We start from the raw sequence: 20946 nt of genomic DNA, 5'->3' as shown, positions 1-20946 counted from the left end.
TTCATTGAAGTATCCGTTATAATTTAGAGTTTTAAATTGGCATTTGTTTGTACGTGATTAGTCTTGTTAATATACCGCGAAGTTAAAATTTTTTAAATATCTTTACCACTATAAAAGTAAAATTTGTTCTTTTTTAAATATATCGCTTATATTATGGGAATTTCCAATATTCAAAGTAAGGAAAAATAATAATGGGAGCCACCGTGGTGGAATGGGTAGCATGTCCGCCTTGCATACACAAGGTCGTGGGTTCGAATTAGAGGTGTGCACGTGATTAATATTTTACTCACGCTCACGCACACTCACGACGGAGAAATCTTTTTCACGCACGATATTTTTGGTAGGACTCACGCTCACGCACACTCAAGAAAAGAAAATTTGTACTCACCCACACTCACGCACGAAAATCTTTTAAATGTCGTGATTCACCAAAAATATCGTGACTCACGAAAAATGTGGTGACTCACGAAAAACCTCGTGACTCACGAATAATTTTATGAGCGATTTACCTTTAGAACCTGACTGAAAACATGAGTATGGTTAAAATCGAGTGCGTTATAAAACTCTTACCACCTAGGACACTGAAAAAAAAGCATACTCGGTTCCAAAGATTTTGTCTTTACTTTAAAAAATTTGGTATTGATTCCGAGCCAAAGAAGCGGAGAATACAAGTAAGGATACTTTTAAGACACAATTCTCTTTTAAATTTAGGTTTTGTGTACTTGCTTCTAGGAAGCAAATTTTAATTTTTCGCTTTCTCAGCTTTTTTTCTTCATATGTCCTTTTCTTCAAAGTCCTTTAAAAACGAGTTAACGGCAACTTTATTTTCCAAATGAGGACTCGACTTCCAGTAGAAATTATACTATGTTTGAAGTAAAAAACTTCTTTAAAATAAAGTTTTGAAAAACATGTCCTATATTTGAACAATTTTTTGCTTTGTAGTCAAGATGCAAAAAGACAACAAATTTAAAGACAATTTCATTAAATTTAAAGAATTTTTCTGAATTATTAAAGTCAAGTTGACTTTAGCCTATAAATTTTTTCTTTCATGTTAAGATACCCATTTTTAAGTCAAATCACTTAATTATAAGGACAATACGACTTCATCGAAAAGTTTATCGACTTGTGGACAAGGAAAATAACTTTATTTTAGATAAATGCGTCTTCTATGCTAAGCAAAATTTGTATTCGTATTTTAAAGACATGAAATCTTTGACCTCACGACAATATTTTTTTCAGTGGATGTCACTAAAATTATAAATGAATTCAACTCGTAAGCAATTTACGTTCGTCAGCGGGATTATTTTGTGAAGTGAGCTTGTTTTTCCGAAATTCGTTACTCACGCACACTCACGAAGATATTATTTTCGTGACTCACGCTCACGCACGACATTTGGTTGGTTAATCACACTCACGCACTCTCACGCCGTTGCCGTCATCGTGACTCATGATTCACGCGTGAGACACGAAAATTTTCGTGATTCAAGACAATTTCATGTCACGTGCACACTTCTAGTTCGAACCCTGTTTTGGCCAAACACCAAAAAGTCGTGATGGTATCACAATGGACTAAATAGTCTAAGTGAGCCTGAAATATCGGGCTGCCATTATACCTAACCTAACCTAAGGAAAAATAATAAAAATAAGGATACATTTCTCACATTTGACAGAACTTAAATAAAATCATCTAATTTTCATTAACAAAAATAAAGTTAAATGGGCTATATTTATTTTCATTGACCTTTTATTGTCACAAAATTTTCAAAAATTATTTATTTTATTTGTATGGCCATTGAATTATAAAATTCAATAGCTATTTTCATGCGATTCCTACACACAAAAAAAAATTTTTCTGATTCAATCACGAAATTAATTGATCCAATTAATTTTTAATTGAAATGTCTTCAATCACAGAAATGATAGTATCAATTAAAAAATTAATTGAAGGCCAATTAAAAAGTTAATTGATCCAATTAAAATATTAATTGATACTATTATTTTTGTGATTGATTTTTGTTTCAATTAAAATAAATTGTTGAATCAATTAAATTTTTAATTGAATATTTTTTAAAACTCAATTAAATTTTTAATTGGAAAAATTTTCATGAAATTTTTTTGTGTGTACATGCACTGAAAAAAAAAAACAGTGAACCCACCAGGAAGAAAACTTTCGGTTAATTTTAGAAAATTTTTAATATTTGTAGAAAATTTTAACTAAACAGTATTACAAACGTTGGCATCACGCCGATGTAATAAAAATAAGTAAATATTTTTCGACAAATTCATGAAAATTTATTAGACATAACAAAGTTTTTCACTTGTTAAAGAAAATTTTGTAGTTTGAAGGAAAAACTTGGAGTTCAAAATTGCAAGAATGTCTTTAGTGACATACAAAGTTCATGATGGACGCAGTTTTGGTAAAATTTATAAATTTAAAGAAATTCTGAACTATTTTGTGGAAGACACGAATTTAGTTAATCTTTAGGCTTCATTTGAGTATAGTTTTTTCCTCGGTTTTAGTTAATTTAACTAACGTACACAAAAAATTATTAGAGTAAAGGAAACTTTCTCCAAACATAATAATTCCATGAACTAAAATAAAGTTAAATTGGCTTTAGTGAAATAGAGAGTTCACTTTTTTGAGTGTAGCATGGTTAAAATGGTCATGCCAACTCAGTAATGCTGGTGACATTTCTGAGTGTTTCAAAGCTTCCCACCGTGGTGCAAGGGTTAGCATGCCCGCCATGCATACTTTTGCCTGTTTTTTTAGAAAAAAACCTAAAAAGTACATTTTCTGGGCAAAATGCAAAAACAGTGCACATTTTTTACAAGAAATGAAAACGCCATAAGTGAGCCTGAAATATCGGGCTGCCACTATGCCTAACCTCAAAGATTATAGATTTGAGGAAGATGGGAGATTGGCTTGCGTCATAACAAATGTTGCATTTACCAGATTAGTTTAATACATGTTTGTAATCTTTTAGTTGTTTTTAGTTTTTATTTTTTAAATGAAAAATGTAATTTTCATAATGAAACAATGTCAAATTTTAGGCAACAACAAAAAAATTACACTTTCCCCTTTATGGAAATTTATTTCGTGCTCTTAATTTCTTTTTATTTGCATTTTAATGCTATGTCAATACTTGTCGCATACGCGTTTGATTCGAGTATTAAAATAATGTGGTAAATGGTTTGATGTGCTCAGTAGCCAATCTCCCATCTTCCTCTTCTATAATCTTTGGACTAACCTAACCTAAGACCAACGACTTGTTTGCTTTACATTTATTTCATTTTATGAATAGATGTAATTTGGTACATGGTAGAGAAGAACTAAACCAAGTCTTTACATTTTTCTTCTTTTAAGTTTTCCTTTTTTCTGTGTACTTCGCAATGTCTTAAAATATTCGCAATGTACCATTATGCATCTATTAGATGTAATTATTCAATTCACCCACCTAAAAATAGTTTACATTCGCCCAGAGAAAGTTCAATGTTTTCCCACAACAAGGAAAATAATTGAAATGAATGACATCAACTTTTGTCAAGGTACTCCATATTTTCCCCATATTTTAACTATGAAATAGGATTTTCACATTGTTGTGTGATTCATTTTTTTTTGTAAGGTAGGTTTTTTTTCGTTAACCCAATCCAATAAATTAAGGTAATTGCACACATAAACATACACATGTGAAATGTTCATATTTTATTAGCATATTTCTGTGACTGCTGTGAAATCCATTCAAAGCCCAGAGTAAATATCACCTTGTCATTTGGTAATGAGACAAACATACATTTGTTCAGCGGCATGCATTACAGACTAACAAGCAAGCAACAACAATTGGGAATGGGTGAATGAATGAGAGCGACTGTAACTGTGTGTGCGCGTGTGTGTGAGTGTTTGATTGGGGTACCCATGTATGCCCAGTTTAAAACCTAAGTGAACTGCTGATTTAAGAGCAAAAACACAACAAAAATACCTGACTTGTCCGCCTGGCCCGGTCACGAGTTGCTATTTATTGGACTTTTGGTAAATTTTTAAATTTTTAGACCATATATGTAAGAAAACCAAAAAGGAGCCAAGGAACGGAGGGTAACAACAAGTCATGGAGGGGAGGCGGTGGAGCTAATATAGCACTTTGTTGTGGTTAGAACGAAATGTGTACGATTTTTGAATATTTAATTGCCACTGGATACCACAACACACAAATCCACCACTCAATCTATCGATGGAAAATTTACGCCCGTTCATCGATCTATGTTAGTTGAACGAAAAAAATTTTTTTTCTAAATACCTACGGTTCTTACCGTTTTTCTGGTTTTCTTCGTATAGGTGCTCAATTTGTATTTGGGTAATTGGGAATGTCTAAATATTCCATTTTTGTATTTACAACAACAACAGCAAATGGCAACTGGCATAGTTGGGAAATCAGTCGTATTAGGAACCCAAAAATAGAATGTGTCTATGTAACTCAGCGCAGTAGTCAGCAAACTAGAAGAAGTTTCAAAAAATTCGGAAACGGCCCTATTTTGGCAATCAGGAAGTTGGGAAGCATTTGATTCTTAGAAATAATAAAAAAAGATCCATAATTCATGACATAGCTGAAAGAAGATATATCCAGTGTTGCTATAAGTAACGATTTATCGTCATTTTTGTGTTACCAATTTATCGTCATTTTATACGATTTTTAGACCCGAATAGTGAAAATGATGTTTGCTCTGTACACATCCTAGAGCAAAATATTTTTTTTTTTTTTGGACTGTGAACATGTAACATATAATTTTCTAGGACATTATGTATGTGATTTCGAATACAATTTTATGTTTGACGACAAAACAACATTTTTGCCATGTTCCCCACCCAGAAATAACATTTTGCTGTAGAAGGTGATAATAATCCTTCTATGCGTGTATTTCTTGACGTTTGAATGACCTGAAAACAGGCTCATATATGGAATTAAATGAAATCCTTACAAAAGCCATCGCTACTATTTAAGTTTAAATTTAGATATACATAACAAATATGTATTTACCACTACCTTTTATATGAAAATCTTTTGAGAGAATTTTTTTTGTCGTTGGATAATTTTTTTTTTCATAAGTTGGCCTATGGTTTTTCGTTTAAGGATTATCCAGAGTATGTCCAAGAATATTTCAATTTCAGTAGTGTTCGCTTCCATTCCTAAAACAATTCCTATACCAACATATTCCCATGCTTTTTGTCTAAACCGAAGTTTAGACTTTTTTTGTAAACATTGTTTTTATGATCTCGTAAAATGAATTTATTTGAATATTTTTTGTAACGGAAATGAACGATTGTTAATGGAAAATATATGCATTAGTTTAAAAAAAAAACATCGCAAATAATAATCGAAATTGTCAACAATCGATTGGTACAATTGTGAATTTTCACATTATATCTATTTGTAATTCTCTGGGCTAGTTAAAACAATTGAAATCGTTCTATTCCTTTTTACAACTCAAACGTGTTATGCAGTCCACACACTACTCCAGGAATCGGTGTCCACACGGATGAAAAAGACTGTTTTTCATAAGTTTGGCTATAAACATTATATGTTTGGAACACAAATTTTTAAACACAATATTTTTGAGTGCAAGCATATAATGTTCATAAACTAGCATAACATGTTTGGGACATATATGTTAATATGTTAGAACATATTATGTTTGGGACATAAAATGTTTGTAAATATAATATGCTTGGATGCAAACATATATTAATTTAGAAATATCCTATAAACATATATGTGTTTAGTAGCTTGGAGCGCTACTTAACAGGGAGCGATACTGAATTCAGTTGGTGGTTGTTGCTTGTTATTACAAAATTAACATTTTATTTTTCCTTGGGCAATTGATCAGCTACTTCTTTGATCCTTACAAACTGTGTGGTCCGCTGTTCGAATCCCCGTCCGGCAAAAGGTAAAATTAAAATAAAAAAAACATACAATTGAATAATTTCTTCTACAATGTTTGTATTACAGAAAAAGGTGCTAAGAACTAAAAAATCTCGTGGAAGTGAGAAAGATGTGGGGGAATATACAATTGGGCAGAAACAAAATGTTGAGCATTCAGGTCGAAAACCTATGTTGTTAGCACCTATATTACCTGTTTATTTTCATAATTCATTATGACTGTAAATATATAAATAAATAAATAAAATTTTGAGAATTTTTTTTAAGCATATAATATTTTTTTTTTTTGGAAGACAACATTATTGAATTTGGATGCAAAAATACAAAATGTTTGGAACTTAGACTACCCAAACATATATTGTTTAGACTAATATGCTTTCAAACATATTATATATTGGAAGAGATCAAACATATAAATGTTTGGGCAATACCCAAAAATGTATATGCTTGAAGCAAAATGTGTTTGGGAGTATATGTTACAGAAGCGATTTTTTGTGAGCGTGCAGTTTCGACCAAACATCCAAAATAATTTTCAGCGGTTCTCACTAATGCTGGTGACATTTCGCCGTTCGAACTCGGCTATAAAAAGGAGGTCCTTTCTCATTAAGCTAAATATAGAATATACGGCAGCACTCATTGATAAAAATATATAAAAGGGTTGTATTTATAAAAAAAAAAACACACCACAAAGGTTCAATTTAGAAAGGAATAATTCGAGTATGCAATCATGTGCTGATTTCTTATGGAAATTAGACCCAAAGAACCAAAATATTTCATCGCATGGACGTAAAACCAGACTGCTAAAATAAATAATATAAATGCAAAATAGTTTATGATTGGAGATCGATTTGATTTCGTCAAAAGTATCTGGCAACACTGAGTTAGTTGGCCATGAAAATGTCTTGCGATTTGAATTTTGGCATTAACAAACACAAAAATAGGACCTAATTATTACAGAAAATTGATATGGACTTGAACACTTATTTCGTATTCTTTTAATTCGGCAAATACGACTTGGTGAAGAGCATTATTTTTACATTTACTTTGCTCTTAAAGAAAATATTTAATAAAAAAAAAACAGAAATGTCGTTCCAGAGGAAAGTGATTTTTTTGATAAATTATATTATTTTTTGTTTCTTATGGGACGTTCCATATGACTTTCTAATAAGATTTTACATCTATTTCCAAAGGAAGTTGGAAAGTTATGTTGAAACAGGATCACTGCATGAAATGTCATAGCTATGATATAATTTCCACTTGTATATGCTGGGAAGTTTTCATATCTATTCGATTACACAGAGGCCGATAATTGAGGAAAATCTAAGGAAGTTGCTATGAATGCCTGTGCCCAAGTCAGATCCCATCTACTCAATCAATATGCCCAACAAAGTACATGTGTTGGAACAATGTTTCCTATTGTCGTATGTGAATGTTGATTTGTTCAAACATTCATATCGAAAATACTTGCAATGGATGTGAACAATTTTCAAATGAAAAATTCACACGTTTTTAGTTAGATTTAGGCTTGAGTTTTTTTTTCTTCTCTTCTTTTGCGATTGTTTTTACTTTTGTAGTTGTTGTTGCTGTTATTATTAATATTGTCTTGGCATTTGTTGTTGTTTGATCTCATGTATTTGTATATGGCTAAAGGCATTCACTATAACGCCAATGCAATATCCATCAAATCAACCCAACAACAGCAGCAACAATAACTAGCAACCAACAATATAAATACAGCATAGGATATATTGCTGCTGCGACGGTTGTTTTGTTCGACAAGCTAAGTACTACAAACACGTAGTACAACAACGAAAACAACACACTAATAACGTTCGCAATTCACTGACAACCGTTTGAATTGTTCGAGTTCGAGATGCGAGAGCTTAAGCAAGCAGCTCTGGCCAAAGCTGCTGACTCTGTTGTATTTTGAGGTGTCATAGAGTGCTTGTTGTTTGTTGCAACAAATTTTATTTTCTCACGGTTCTTTTTGTTTTCATTAAGAAAATTGAGTTTGTTTTAATCCGACTCATTGAAGAAACAAACAAGAAAACAAAAAAAAAAAAACAAAAGAGACACATACAAGCACACACACACAGAATTTAAGAAACAAACACTCTCACTCATACATACATACACACGAACACATAAATTCTTCGACACACCCCAACCACCCACTGAGAGTATGTACTCCATGAGGCCTTAGTTAAGAGTTAGACTTTAGCTAATTGTAGATAATAATACATTGTTGTAAAAGAAAAGAATGTTTTTTTAAGATTTTTATAACATCTATGACATCTATGACATAATGACATATTGTTTTTGTTTTTCAATTGACAATGTCATTAATTGAACAGGTGCAATTAACGAGGTCATTCTTGCTATAGTTATCTTGAAATAAATAAAGCGATTTTGTTTTTGCTTAGATAATATCGCATGAATATCCAAGGAGGGACAACTCTCCTGCAAGTTAGGTTCTAAGGTTTAGATCGGATAGGTTGTTTTGTGTGTACGGATTGGGTCCTGGTACTTTACAGAATACTTGAGAGGTTTTATTCAAAAGAAGACTTTGTCAATTGTAAAAGAGGCAAAGATAAGTATTTTTCAACAGGTCACAAAGTCATATGTAAGATATGGACCGAACATGAGAGTCCCGTTAAGATGTTGTGTTAGCCCATATAAAAACCCGTAATGTTGATTAAAGAAACATGACTTTTGTATATGCATCTGGTATAATCGTATACACTATAGGGAAGGAATTCTTCTACTTGGAAATTAGAAGGCCAATATAACCGATATAGAAAAATTGTGATGGATAGGTAAAGATTACAAGGCCATAATTCACATAAAGACCAATTTTTTTAAATATCAGTCTTGTATGCTCTGAAAAAAAAAACATGCCTTGTTCCAAAGATTTTGTCTTTATTCTAATGATTTTGTTTTTAATTCCGAGCCAAAAAAAAAAACAAGAATCGAAGTAAGGACACATTTAAAACACAATTCGTTAGCTTAATGTGTAAAGGTGCTAAGTTAACCTTTTACAAAAAAAATGGATGAAAGGGTGATACGGTCAAAATTTGGTCAATATAAACTTGACGTATTTCTTTCAATTTTGCATTTTAGAAACCTGAACACCCATCATTTTGAAGGTGTGTGTGTGTAGAATGTTGCTCCTATTTTGATTTTGGAATTCACTCCTCAGTTGTCAAAATGCCGTCCAAGCAAGAAAAGCAGCGTATCAAAATTTTGCTCGCGCATCGCGAAAATCCGAGCTACTCGAACGCAAAGCTGGCCAAATCGCTAAAAGTTGCCAAATCACCCGTTACAAATGTAATTAAAGTGATTGGGGAACGTTTGTCGACAGCCAGGAAGTCTGGATCGGGGGGAAATCGAAAACCGGAAGCCGCTGAGACGACAAAGAGAGTTGCCGGTAGTTTCAAGCGAAATCCTCACCTCTCTCTTCGAGATGCCGCAAATAAGCTGGGTGTATCGTCTACAACCGTACATCGAGCCAAAAAAACGAGCCGGACTATCGACTTACAAGAAGGTAGTGACTCCAAATCGCGATGATAAACAAAATACGACGGCCAAAGCGCGATCCCGGAGGCTGTACACGACGATGCTGACGAAGTTTGACTGCGTGGTAATGGACGACGAAACCTACGTCAAAGCCGACTACAAGCAGCTTCCGGGACAGGAGTTTTATACGGCAAAAGGAAGGGGAAAGGTAGCTGATATTTTCAAGCACATAAAACTGTCAAAGTTCGCAAAGAAATATCTGGTTTGGCAAGCCATCTGTACCTATGGCTTGAAAAGCAGCATTTTCATAGCTTCCGGGACTGCCAACCAAGAAATTTACGTGAAAGAGTGTTTGAATAAACGTCTGCTGCCTTTCCTGAAGACACACGGTTGTTCCGTACTGTTTTGGCCGAATTTGGCATCTTGCCATTACGGTAAAAAGACCATGGAGTGGTACGCTGCCAACAACGTGCAGGTGGTTCCCAAGGACAAGAACCCTCCCAACGCGCCAGAGCTCCGCCCAATTGAGAAATACTGGGCTATTGTCAAGCGGAACCTAAAGAAGACCAAAAAAACTGCTAAGGACGAGCAGCAGTTCAAGGCAAACTGGCTTTCTGCGGCGAAGAAGGTGGACAAGGTGGCTGTACAAAATCTGATGGCAGGTGTCAAGCGTGAGGCCCGGCAATTTGGATTTGGAAAAGCGAAAGCCTAACTGAATATTTTTCCTGAATTTTATACTAATTGAACTTGAAAAAGAAATTTAATTTGATTTTTTAAATAAACGATTTCACCGATTTACACGCGTTTTCCCTTGACCAAATTTTGACCGTCTCACCCTTTAAGATGGAGATAGACAGATAAATCAAAAATACATAGTTTATCATAAAAAAAATGTATTAAATATCTGTTTTTATCTCTGTTTGGTAATAACAGACGATTTTCAAGTTGACCTTAGTCAAACAAAATTTTCTTTCATGTGAAGACACCCGGTTTTAAGTGGAACCACAAAACACCTCTGGTGTAAATAAGAATGAGGGAGAGGTATTGAGAGGTAACAGAAGGATGGAGAAACGTTTGTTGTGAGAGAAATGAACAAGAGCCAGGATTAAGTCCGATAGTTCTAACAAAAAATTTAACTTCGAACCGAAGACCTTGGTATGGACAGATTCTTTTGCAGCCTGATATTTGAGGCTTACTTAGACTATTCAGTCCATTGTGTTACAACGGTTGTGAATTTCTCTCCTATCACTAAGTGCTGCCCGATTCTATGTTAAGCTCAATGACAAGTGATTTCCTTTTTATAGCCGAGTCCGAACGGCGTTCCACTTGGCAAAGAGACTACTTATAGAAGCTTTGAAACATTCGAAAATAATCCACCGCTGATGTTTGATCGAAACTGGGTTTGAACCCACGACCTTGTGTAGGTAAGATAGACATGCTAACCATTGCTCTGCGGTGGAAGGAAACAAATTATATAGTGTGCTGAGTATATGGAAATATCAAAATTTTCAGCTGCTGGTATCCGAAAATAGCAGCGACAGAAGGAATCTCAGTCTACAGTATCGAGGACACACAGTCTACCCAAAATTAGATAAACTCTGCTGAGCTGTTTGAAATAATATTTGAAAAAAATTGACTTTACTTCAAGGTTTTATATACTCTTACCATACATGAACCTACGCTCAAAATTAACTTAAATTTTGACCTTCAAAGAATTTAAATAGAGAAAGATAGAGACAGTTTCAATCAAATTTATATATAAATAAATAGATTTATACTCTTCTAAATAAATAAGATTTATACTCTACTAAACTTCGGAACCAATGACACGTCATTGGAACTCGGTTGTACAAACAAGGTCCCTTATCATTGAATTTAACATAGAATCGAACTGCACTGATTTATAATATAAAAGGTTGCCTAAGCAATTCACACAATATTAAGTACAAACTTACACTAAAAAACTAAAAGAAATTTTAAAAATTTATAATTTCAGCTTAACCATTTTTTCTAAAATTTAGGACAGGAACCTTTGAAATTTTCGTCCTTATAAATGACGTTTCCTGGCAACTCGTCATTTCATTGGGATCAGACCACCTCCCCATAATTCACACCATTGAGTACCTGACCAGACTCCTCAATTTGTCCTTGGAATCACCCAATATACCCGATGTCTGGAAGATTGGTAGGGTGATTCCACTACTGAAACCAGGCAAAGATTCGAGTAAAGGTGAATCGTAACCAAGACACTTGAAGCACTACTTCTCCCCAGCCTTGTGGAGAATTTTCAAGTTGCCGTGTCATAGGACGGTCCTCGTGGCGCTTGACCTATCGAAGGCATTCGATACGGTCAACCATGCCACACTATTCGAGGACATCGATAATACGTCCCTACCGGCAAGAACCAAGCGTTGGGATGAGAATTATTTGTGAAGACGCCAGTCGTACTCGTATGTTGAGAGCCTCTAGATCAGGCAGCATACCAGACAGGTCTGAACATGATTAATGAGGATACTGTAGCTGAAGTGGTGAGAAGCTACAAGGTTAATCCTGTTCTCGGAGTCCGACCACCGTCCATAGCACTGGAGGAGAGAGACCTCCCACGGCAGAGTAGTTTCGGCCTAACTAAGATCAGGCAAGTGCAGCATTCCTACATATCAGTGATTGATAGCAGCGTAGCTGACGTGTATCCCATCTGTAATCAAGGGCCACATCACACTCGTCACCTTTTCGCTGGCCCAGCTAAGCCTACCCGTCTTACCACCAGATCACTCTGGACACACCCCATCCTTGTCGCAGAGTTCCTTGATCTGGCTATTAATTGAACTACCTAAGCATAGAACAAAATGGATGAAACTACATTAAAAACGGTTACAACAAAAAATCGTAAACTTGTTTATTTGCCTTTTAAAGTTAGTCAAACGATTATCGTACTGCTAAGAATCTTAAATGGCTTTTCAATAGAATATATGACGGACACAATTGTTTCAATTCCGCTTGCTAAATTAGATATTTTGTTTGATATGCAAATAAAGCTATTGTCGATTGCATTTGAATGGAAAAAAAACAATGCTGACACCAATCGGAATCAATAAACCAATGTCGAATAATTCTTCCAATCCCTCGATCGATCGTAGATTATCACATATGCGAATATTTCACTTTTAGCATTTGAGCGATAAAACTCCCCCTCCTCCCACCCCATGCACATGGGTTTGAGTTGAGACACTTGTTCGCAACCAACAACAAGCATTATGTTGCATTGTTTGTTGCGCTGTTTCTAATTCACAGGATCGGATTGGTTACGTAATGCGACCTGATTACACGCTACAATGATAGTAATGGTGTTAGTGGTGCCAGTATCGGTACTGAAGTAGTTTTTGCTCTGTTAGCACATTGACTAAGCCGTCACACACACACACACTTAGCTAGTTAACGTCTAACGTAAACCCTTGTTGCATAGCTCACCACAAGCCAGACAGACGGACAAACCTATGGACATGTGTATGAATTCTTGCGCGCCGTTTTTGTTTTGTGTTTATTTTCTCCCTCCATCATTCATTCGCATAGATGGTGGCTGGTGGCCCACTGGCTTACTAGCGGGGCTTACAACTTGTTGCAGCAGTCTTCTCACCAAACAAACTGCTCAGTCGCAGAATCTTTTACAACAAAACAAACAAAATCAAAAGTAAACACTTATGCAACATTTAAACAGACAAACTGCAAACTATGCAACAGACCAAACGACCATGCGACGACTGTAGTCAATGGATTGGCATAAGTATACAAGTATATTTTAGGTGTAATTTGAATCAATCACTTTGTTTTCATGTTGCTGGCATCACTTCACTTGAAATATTTGCCATGTTCATTTGTCAGATGTTTGTTTACTTGTTAGATGACCAATCAATTGACGTTACTAGATTTCATAATCACTGATGTTTGTTTGATTTGTTTTTCGATACTCTTTTCATTGTTTGTTTTCTTTGATTTCCCGTAAAATATTTCTTTGTTTCTCGCACTTTATTTTATGTTTAGATTTTGACTCTCGTCTTGGCGCTTAATTGTGGGAAAATATTAACTCAGGTTATTGAAAGATCAATGCGATCACACTAGCTCTACGTTCACACGTTCTTGCATTTGCGTTTTTGTTTCTTTGTCTATCCGTAACACATATTATCGACGTTGTGCACCGTAAGCCACTGAACTTTAACTAATGTTCGACTAACGTTTCAAACATCAAGTGGCTAGTTGGTATGTTTGCTCCTCATCATCACTTAACGCTTGGCTGAATGGTGCTCACTGTTCTCTCTCTCTCACCCTCTCTCTCGCCTTTGGAAAAATGCTGGGAAATTATCAAAAGCTTTGAATTTTCATGGCAACATGTTGCATATCACTCATTTGCAAGCTGCATTAAAAAGTTGCTAGTATTTTTTTTAGTTAAAGCACAATTCATTCATGTTTATAGCTTAACAACAAAAAGCTTTCTCCAAAGCCAATCTAAATAAAGCTTAGAAAATAAGCTCCACTTTTTGAGAGAGAGAGAGAGAGATCACTATATTAAAGTGTTGCCTAGTGTTTTTAACCTTATCGCTAAATATTCCAAAAGATTCCAAATTATTTTAATGTTGTTTTGTTTTCAAAAGCCCTGAAAATTTTTGTAGAAATGTAAATAGTTATAAAATGATTTCCATATTTTGTGAAAAAAAGCCTGTATTTATATACATATGTATGAATTTATAGAGTTTAATTTAAATATCAGGTAAAAAATTAATATCTCATTTACGTAAATATAAATCATTGCGGTGTTGTTAAGAGATGAGTACTGAATAGGGCTGTCATTCGGGATCGATATTTATAAATACCAGGATTCGGGATTTTAAAAATTAGGATCCCGAAATTTTCGGGATTCTTTAAACATTTTATGTAATAACCATCTACAGCGCCACAAAATTGTTGTACATTAAACCAATTTAGTTTAATTCAATTTTATTAATAAGAAAAAATACCAAAAGAACATAAGAGTTAATTAAAAACCAATTACAAATGCTATCATACTTAACGAACACTTAGTACAACTGAACAATATGATGAAAAGAAAAACATAAATTATGACAAAAATAAATTAAAACCCAATTTCATATCGCCATCTTACTCAGCAAAACAGATTTTGATTAGATTAGGTATATTTTCGCACACTTGCGTTAATCCTTTTGTACTTCATCGTTTTAAGTAACTTCTTAAAAATATCAAGGCATCCAAATTTTTATTAGATAAACGCGATCTTGCCATATTGTCGGCGGACCTTTCATCATTGCTTTTTATTTTATACCTCATATATAATAAATTCTTACTTAAGGTGTATCATAAATGGTTATTAACTCAATTTTTCGGGTATGAAATCTAAGGGCCGTTTGCTAAAAAGCCACCAATTAAACAAATTGGAATAATTTTTCGGGATCCCGAAAAATCCCGGGATTAAAAATAAAAAATCCCGGGATTCGAGATTAACCCGGGTGACAGCCCTAGTACTAAATAATTGGTACATACACAGTCTCACACAAGTTTACATACCCCTGCGTTTTTACCTCTTAACTAAACATGTTTCTTGTTGTTGTTTTCAAATTAATTTACTTAAATTAAAGGATATATAAGCATATTTTTTAAAATTTGATAATTTAAAGAAAATATAAATTCTTTAACCGTATGTAAACTTGTGTGAGACTGTGTATACACAGTCTTACACAAGTTTACATACCCCTGAGTTTTTAACCTACTAACCAAACATCTTTCTTGTTGTTTTTTATAAACCACACTAAAAAAATATTGTTAAAAATTAACAAATACTATGTTTTCAAATTATTGTACAAAAATTAAAGCATGTATATGCATAGTTTATAATATTTTATTATTTCAATAAAATACAAATTCTTTAATCGTATGTAAACTTGTGTGAGACTGTGTATATTCACGAGCAGCAAGTTGAAATAATTTTGAATAATAGATTTATGTAATAATAAACGTTAACAATAATTATGATTACTAACCAAAATATTAGTGAGATTGGATTGGATTTTTTTTATAACTCAGATCATTGTTCTTATACTAAGAAAATTTGGGGGGAAATTCGCAATTTGGCAACACTGCCTTATTAAGACATTTTCAATAAGAGTTGTAATATTCTCTTTAACCGGAATTGCCAAATGGAAATTTTTCAACTTTTAGCCGCCACATTTAAAGCTTTGAATAGCACTTTTTTGTCTAATCAATGAATGGTGTATTCAATAGGATATTCATATTTTTTGATGTTATCTTCCTGGAATTTCCCGGCTTGAAACTTTGCGCAAGTAGTTGTTATCGATCTAGGTCGGATGGCATGCCAATGGGTCATGTCGGTCCACTTTTACGTATAACCCCCATATAAATGGACCACCAGATTTGGCTTTTGGAGCCTCTTAGAGAAATAAATTTTATCCGATCCGATTGTAATTTGGTACGTGATGTTAGTATATAGCCCCTAACATTTATGCAAAAACTGGTACATATCGGTCAATAATTATATATAGCCCTCATGAAATCCGATCGCCAGATTTTGCTTGCGAACCCTCTGGAAGGAACAAATAATATCCGATCCGGTTGAAATTTGGTGGTGTTGGTATATGGTCCCTAACATTCAAGCACAAATTGGTCCATAACGGTCCGTAATTATATATAGCCCCAATATAAACCGATCTCCAGATTTGTCCTCTGGAGCCTGCTTGAGGAGCAAATTTCATCCGGCCTCTCATCTAACCTCTGATAACCATGCATAAATTGGTTCATATCGGTCCATAATTATACATAGCACCCATATAAACCGATTCCTGATTTGGCTTTCGGAATCTCCTGGAGGAGCAAATTTCATCCGATCAGGTTGAAAATTTGTACGTTGGGTTCAGAGAATGAAGCCGACCCATTTTTGTCGGAGGCGGCTGACACTAAATTTTTGCCTCCGGCGGCTTGACGACTAAGCCGATATAGATTTTTCCATTCGGCGGTGAACAATTATCCATTATAAAATCAATTTGAAATTATTCGAATGGTAATGAACAGAGAATGAAGCCGACCCATTTTTGCCGGCGGCGGCTGACACTAATTTTTTGCCTCCGGCGGCGGCGGCTTGATGGCTAAGCCGATATAAATTCGTCTATTCGGCGGCGGACAATTATCCATTATAAAATCGATTTGAGGTAATCCGAATGGTAATGAGATTAGTTGTACAACCAAACTTACAATCAAATTTTCATTTCATTTACATTTTCTGAGCTAAATGGTTGCAAAGCTATTATAGAAACATGATACTGATGGATTTTGGGTTGAAAGTTAAACATTTTAACAAAAAATACAACAATTATTAATACATTTTTCTGATTTAAATCAATATTTTTGATTACTTGGCGGCTAATTATGAGTCGAGATGAGTCGATATATTCGGCGGCGGCTTCGGCTGGAAGAAACTGGTCGGCGGCGGCTAAAATCGGCGGCGCGACTCGGCGGCTTCATTCTCTGGTAATGAAATTATGTTAGTTGTACAACCAATCTTACAATCAAATTTAGATTGCATTAAAATTTTCTGAGTTAATTTTTCGAGTATTAAAGCTGCGTAAAATTGAAGGATTGTGGGTGGGAGGTTAAAAATTTTGGAAAAAATACGACAATAAGTAATACATTTTTCTGATTTAAATCGATATATTTGAATTGGCAGCTTAATTTGAGTCGAGATGAGTCGACATATTCGGCGGCGGCATCGACTGGCCAAAAATGGTGGGCGGCGACTGAAATCGGCGGCGCGACTCAGCGGCTTCATTCTCTGGTTGTGTTAGTATATTGGCAAGAGTTACCACAACCCAAGTATTTTCTGAGTTAATTTTTCGAGTATTAAAGCTGCGTAAAATTGAAGGATTGTGGGTGGGAGGTTAAAAATTTTGGAAAAAATACGACAATAAGTAATACATTTTTCTGATTTAAATCGATATATTTGAATTGGCAGCTTAATTTGAGTCGAGATGAGTCGACATATTCGGCGGCGGCATCGACTGGCCAAAAATGGTGGGCGGCGACTGAAATCGGCGGCACGACTCAGCGGCTTCATTCTCTGGTTGTGTTAGTATATTGGCAAGAGTTACCACAACCCAAGTAATTCGATTGTGGATTACAGCCTTTAATAGAAGTTTCTTAGCAATCCATTGTGGAGGGTACATACGATTCGGCCGAACTTACAGCCGTATATACTTGTTTTGTATTAACAGTAAAGCTTATAAAAAATGCCTGTTAATTTTTAAAAGTGCATATGATATTTCCTAATATTGTTTTATTTTAACTAATTATAAACCGCATGTAATAATGGTAGAAAAAGAGTAGTTAAAAAAATATATAAATATATTTATATAAAGGGCGGTAAAATTTACCTCTCGCCACAAAGTACGCAAAAATTTCACCTCACCAGGTTAAGGCATTTGGTTGATATTATGTGCTCCCAAAGAAGAAATATTTTGGGTTGACATAAATAGCATTTAATTTAGTTTAATTACGAGGGTAATCCGAAAAATACTATCATCACCGCCTTAGAAAGTTGTCGGAGCAATGGACCTTTCTAGAACAATGTTTAAAGTAGTTTAAGAGTCATCGGCGGTAGTTTGTGCCTCATTCGTGATAATCGATGAAAAATTAATCCATACCGGAGAAATGATGGAGGCAATTTCTAAAATTTGTAAAAAAGTTAGACGAAGTGGGGTAAATTTCCATAAGGTTTAAATGTCCATAAGGATAAATTTCCAAATTTATTCCGAATGATAAATTTCCATATGGTTTAACTATGCCGAATTTGACATGGATGGCTCCCAACCCGGAGAAGAAAAAAGGGATTTTCTCTATGATAAAACCCATTTTCGATTGGCTGCACCATCCAATATGTGACTGTATAACTTTTTAATGTTTCCAAACGTGAAATTTTGCATCTTATGCACAGATACCAGTCTAATGTAAAATCTACGGGCACCTATTTTGGGCCACGAGAAAACGTATTTTTTAAATATTTAATTTCATACAGCAACAGATCCAATACAAAAAACAACAGTATGCTAACTCAGCACTAGCTTCTCAGTTGTTTCTTTCATTTTTCCCATTGATGAAAGCTGCAATTTCGACTGACTTTTTTATTGGCGTTTTAATGATGACTCACGTATTTCATTAGCTGCTACAAAAAATCCAGGTAATTTTTATCTTGCTGCAATTATATTGGAATACTTCTTTCCATGGACCCCATTACAAAACACAACTTTCCACTTGCAATATTTCATAGTATGGATTAGTATGTTAGCTTACATGAACTAAATAAAATAAATCACAGAATTCTTAAAAAACAATAATAATTTTTAAATTGAATTGAAAGAATATAAATTTTTTGTAGAACTAAATTTAAATGTAGTACTCACCACTTCTTTATTGTCAATGTCCTGTTTGTGTTTCTCCAATTGTTTGTTATTTAAACTCGGTGGTCCTTTTAATTTCTCCAGTGTGCTCATACTTACAAACTGTAACAATGAAATACTAAACATTTGAATATCTTTTTTTATTTATTAATAAGTGCCACCAAATAATTATAGAAATTTCCTCAAGTATTCGATTTTTCTACAAAAAAATGTATATCTAATAACTAAACCAATAAAGAAAGTTCCTTGATACAAACAATACGAACGAAAATAATTTTGTCACACAATTATCCAATAGTTTTGTTTAAATTTAGTTAAATATTCATTAAATTTTGGAAAGGCAAAATGTCGTATGTGGATGAAAAAATAGAATATTTGGTTTGTTCTTAGCTACCCAATGTTCATGAGTGCGTATGAGCAGCACAGACTTAAAACATGTTAATCATACGTCACATGGCACCATTCGAGGAAGTTTTTAGCATGTCCGAATGTACGATACTGCACTCAACACTGAAACAAAATGGATATGTTAAAGCACCTATATAAATGAATCCCATATGCAATTACTATCACAAAGTGAGCTAATAGTGCAGGATTAAATCGAATAAACAAAAAACCTCGAAAACATCCCAGCAAAAGAAGCGTCACCAAAAAAGTAGTGAAAATGTTATTTTTGTATACGGAAATGGTGCAAAAATTGGCGAAGAAGCAATGAATTTAACATGGGCTTGTCATACGATGGATGTCCACCATTTCAACAGCCGATACACTAAATTTACATCACTTCTTAAGGTGTGATCCGAATTCAGTGTTTTGGATATGAATTAAAAAATTTTATGCAATTTTGCAAATAAATAATTTTTATAATTTTTTTATGATTTTTAATGCATTCTACTACTTGTCTGAAAAGTGTGTCCTCATATATTTTCAAAAATTCGCTATTTTTCTAGAATGGATTTAGCATTTTTTCGACAAAATTTTAATAATTTGTACCATTTTATTATTTCTTACTCTGTTTTTAACCTATTTGAAAACTGCGGGTTATAAAAAAATGAATTAAAAGAACTTCCAGTGTAGTTAAAATAAAGAACATCTTTGGGAGGATATATTTGGAAGTGCTTTTAAAGTTATGGCCTTAGAACAACTTCCAAATTATATGAAACACTAACAGATCTAAGCTTAGGTAACAGGTTGGCTGATAAGTCCCACGTCTGACGCATAGATGGCGTCGCTAGTATTAAATGCATATTATTTTTATATAGTGCCAACCTTCAAATGATTCGTGTCAAAATTTGACGTCTGTAAGTCGATTACTTTATGAGATAGAGCGTCTTTTGTGAAGCAACTTTTGTTATTGTGAAAAAAAATGGAAAAAAGGAATTTCGTGTTTTGATAAAATACTGTGTTCTGAGGAGAAAAAATACGGTGGAAGCAAAAACTTGGCTTGATAATGAGTTTCCGGACTCTTTGCCAGGGAAATCAACAATAATTGATTGGTATGCTAAATTCAAGCGTGGTGAAATGAGCACGGAGGACGGTGAACGCAGTGGACGCCCGAAAGAGGTTACCGACGAAAACATCAAAAAAATCCACAAAATGATTTTGAATGACCGTAAAATGAAGTTGATCGAGATAGCAGAGGCCTTAAAGATATCAAAGGAACGTGTTGGTCATATCATTCATCAATATTTGGATATGCGGAAGCTCTGTGCAAAATGGGTGCCGCGCGAGCTCACGGCCTCATATGAAGAAGAAAAAAGTGTTGTTCCACCAAGACAACGCACCGTGCCACAAGTCATTAAGAACGATGGCAAAAATTCATGAATTGGGCTTCGAATTGCTTCCCCACCCACCATATTCTCCAGATCTGGCCCCAGCGACTTTTTCTTGTTCTCAGACCTCAAAAGGATGCTCGCAGCGAAAAAATTTGGCTGCAATGAAGAGATGATCGCCGAAACTGAGGCCTATTTTGAGGCAAAACCGAAGGAGTACTACCAAAATGGTACAAAAAATTGGAAGGTCGTTATAAT

The 20946-nt window shown here is 34.4% G+C and overlaps 1 protein-coding gene across 7 annotated transcripts in view; it reads right to left on the bottom strand.

The window, feature by feature from the left end:
- Positions 1-20946, bottom strand: part of chas (chascon) — a 92514-nt gene that overhangs the window by 59532 nt on the left and 12036 nt on the right. For 2 of the 7 annotated variants that reach the window (XM_075298220.1, XM_075298221.1), the window contains exon 1: positions 13338-13650. Coding sequence is in view for 1 of the 7 variants with exons in the window: in XM_075298226.1 (XP_075154341.1) it covers positions 18920-19009 (90 nt within the window). In the remaining 6 variants the exon portion in view is untranslated. Of the gene's footprint in view, positions 1-13337; positions 13651-18919; positions 19019-20946 lie in introns of those variants that run through there. The other 5 variants (XM_075298222.1, XM_075298224.1, XM_075298226.1 and 2 more) reach the window with 4 other exon arrangements.

Source organism: Haematobia irritans, chromosome 3 (assembly GCF_050003625.1).
Source record: "Haematobia irritans isolate KBUSLIRL chromosome 3, ASM5000362v1, whole genome shotgun sequence".
NCBI classification, from domain to species: domain Eukaryota; kingdom Metazoa; phylum Arthropoda; class Insecta; order Diptera; family Muscidae; genus Haematobia; species Haematobia irritans.
The sequence above is the reverse complement of the archived record's forward strand: the minus strand, read 5'-3'. Positions and strand labels throughout refer to the sequence as shown.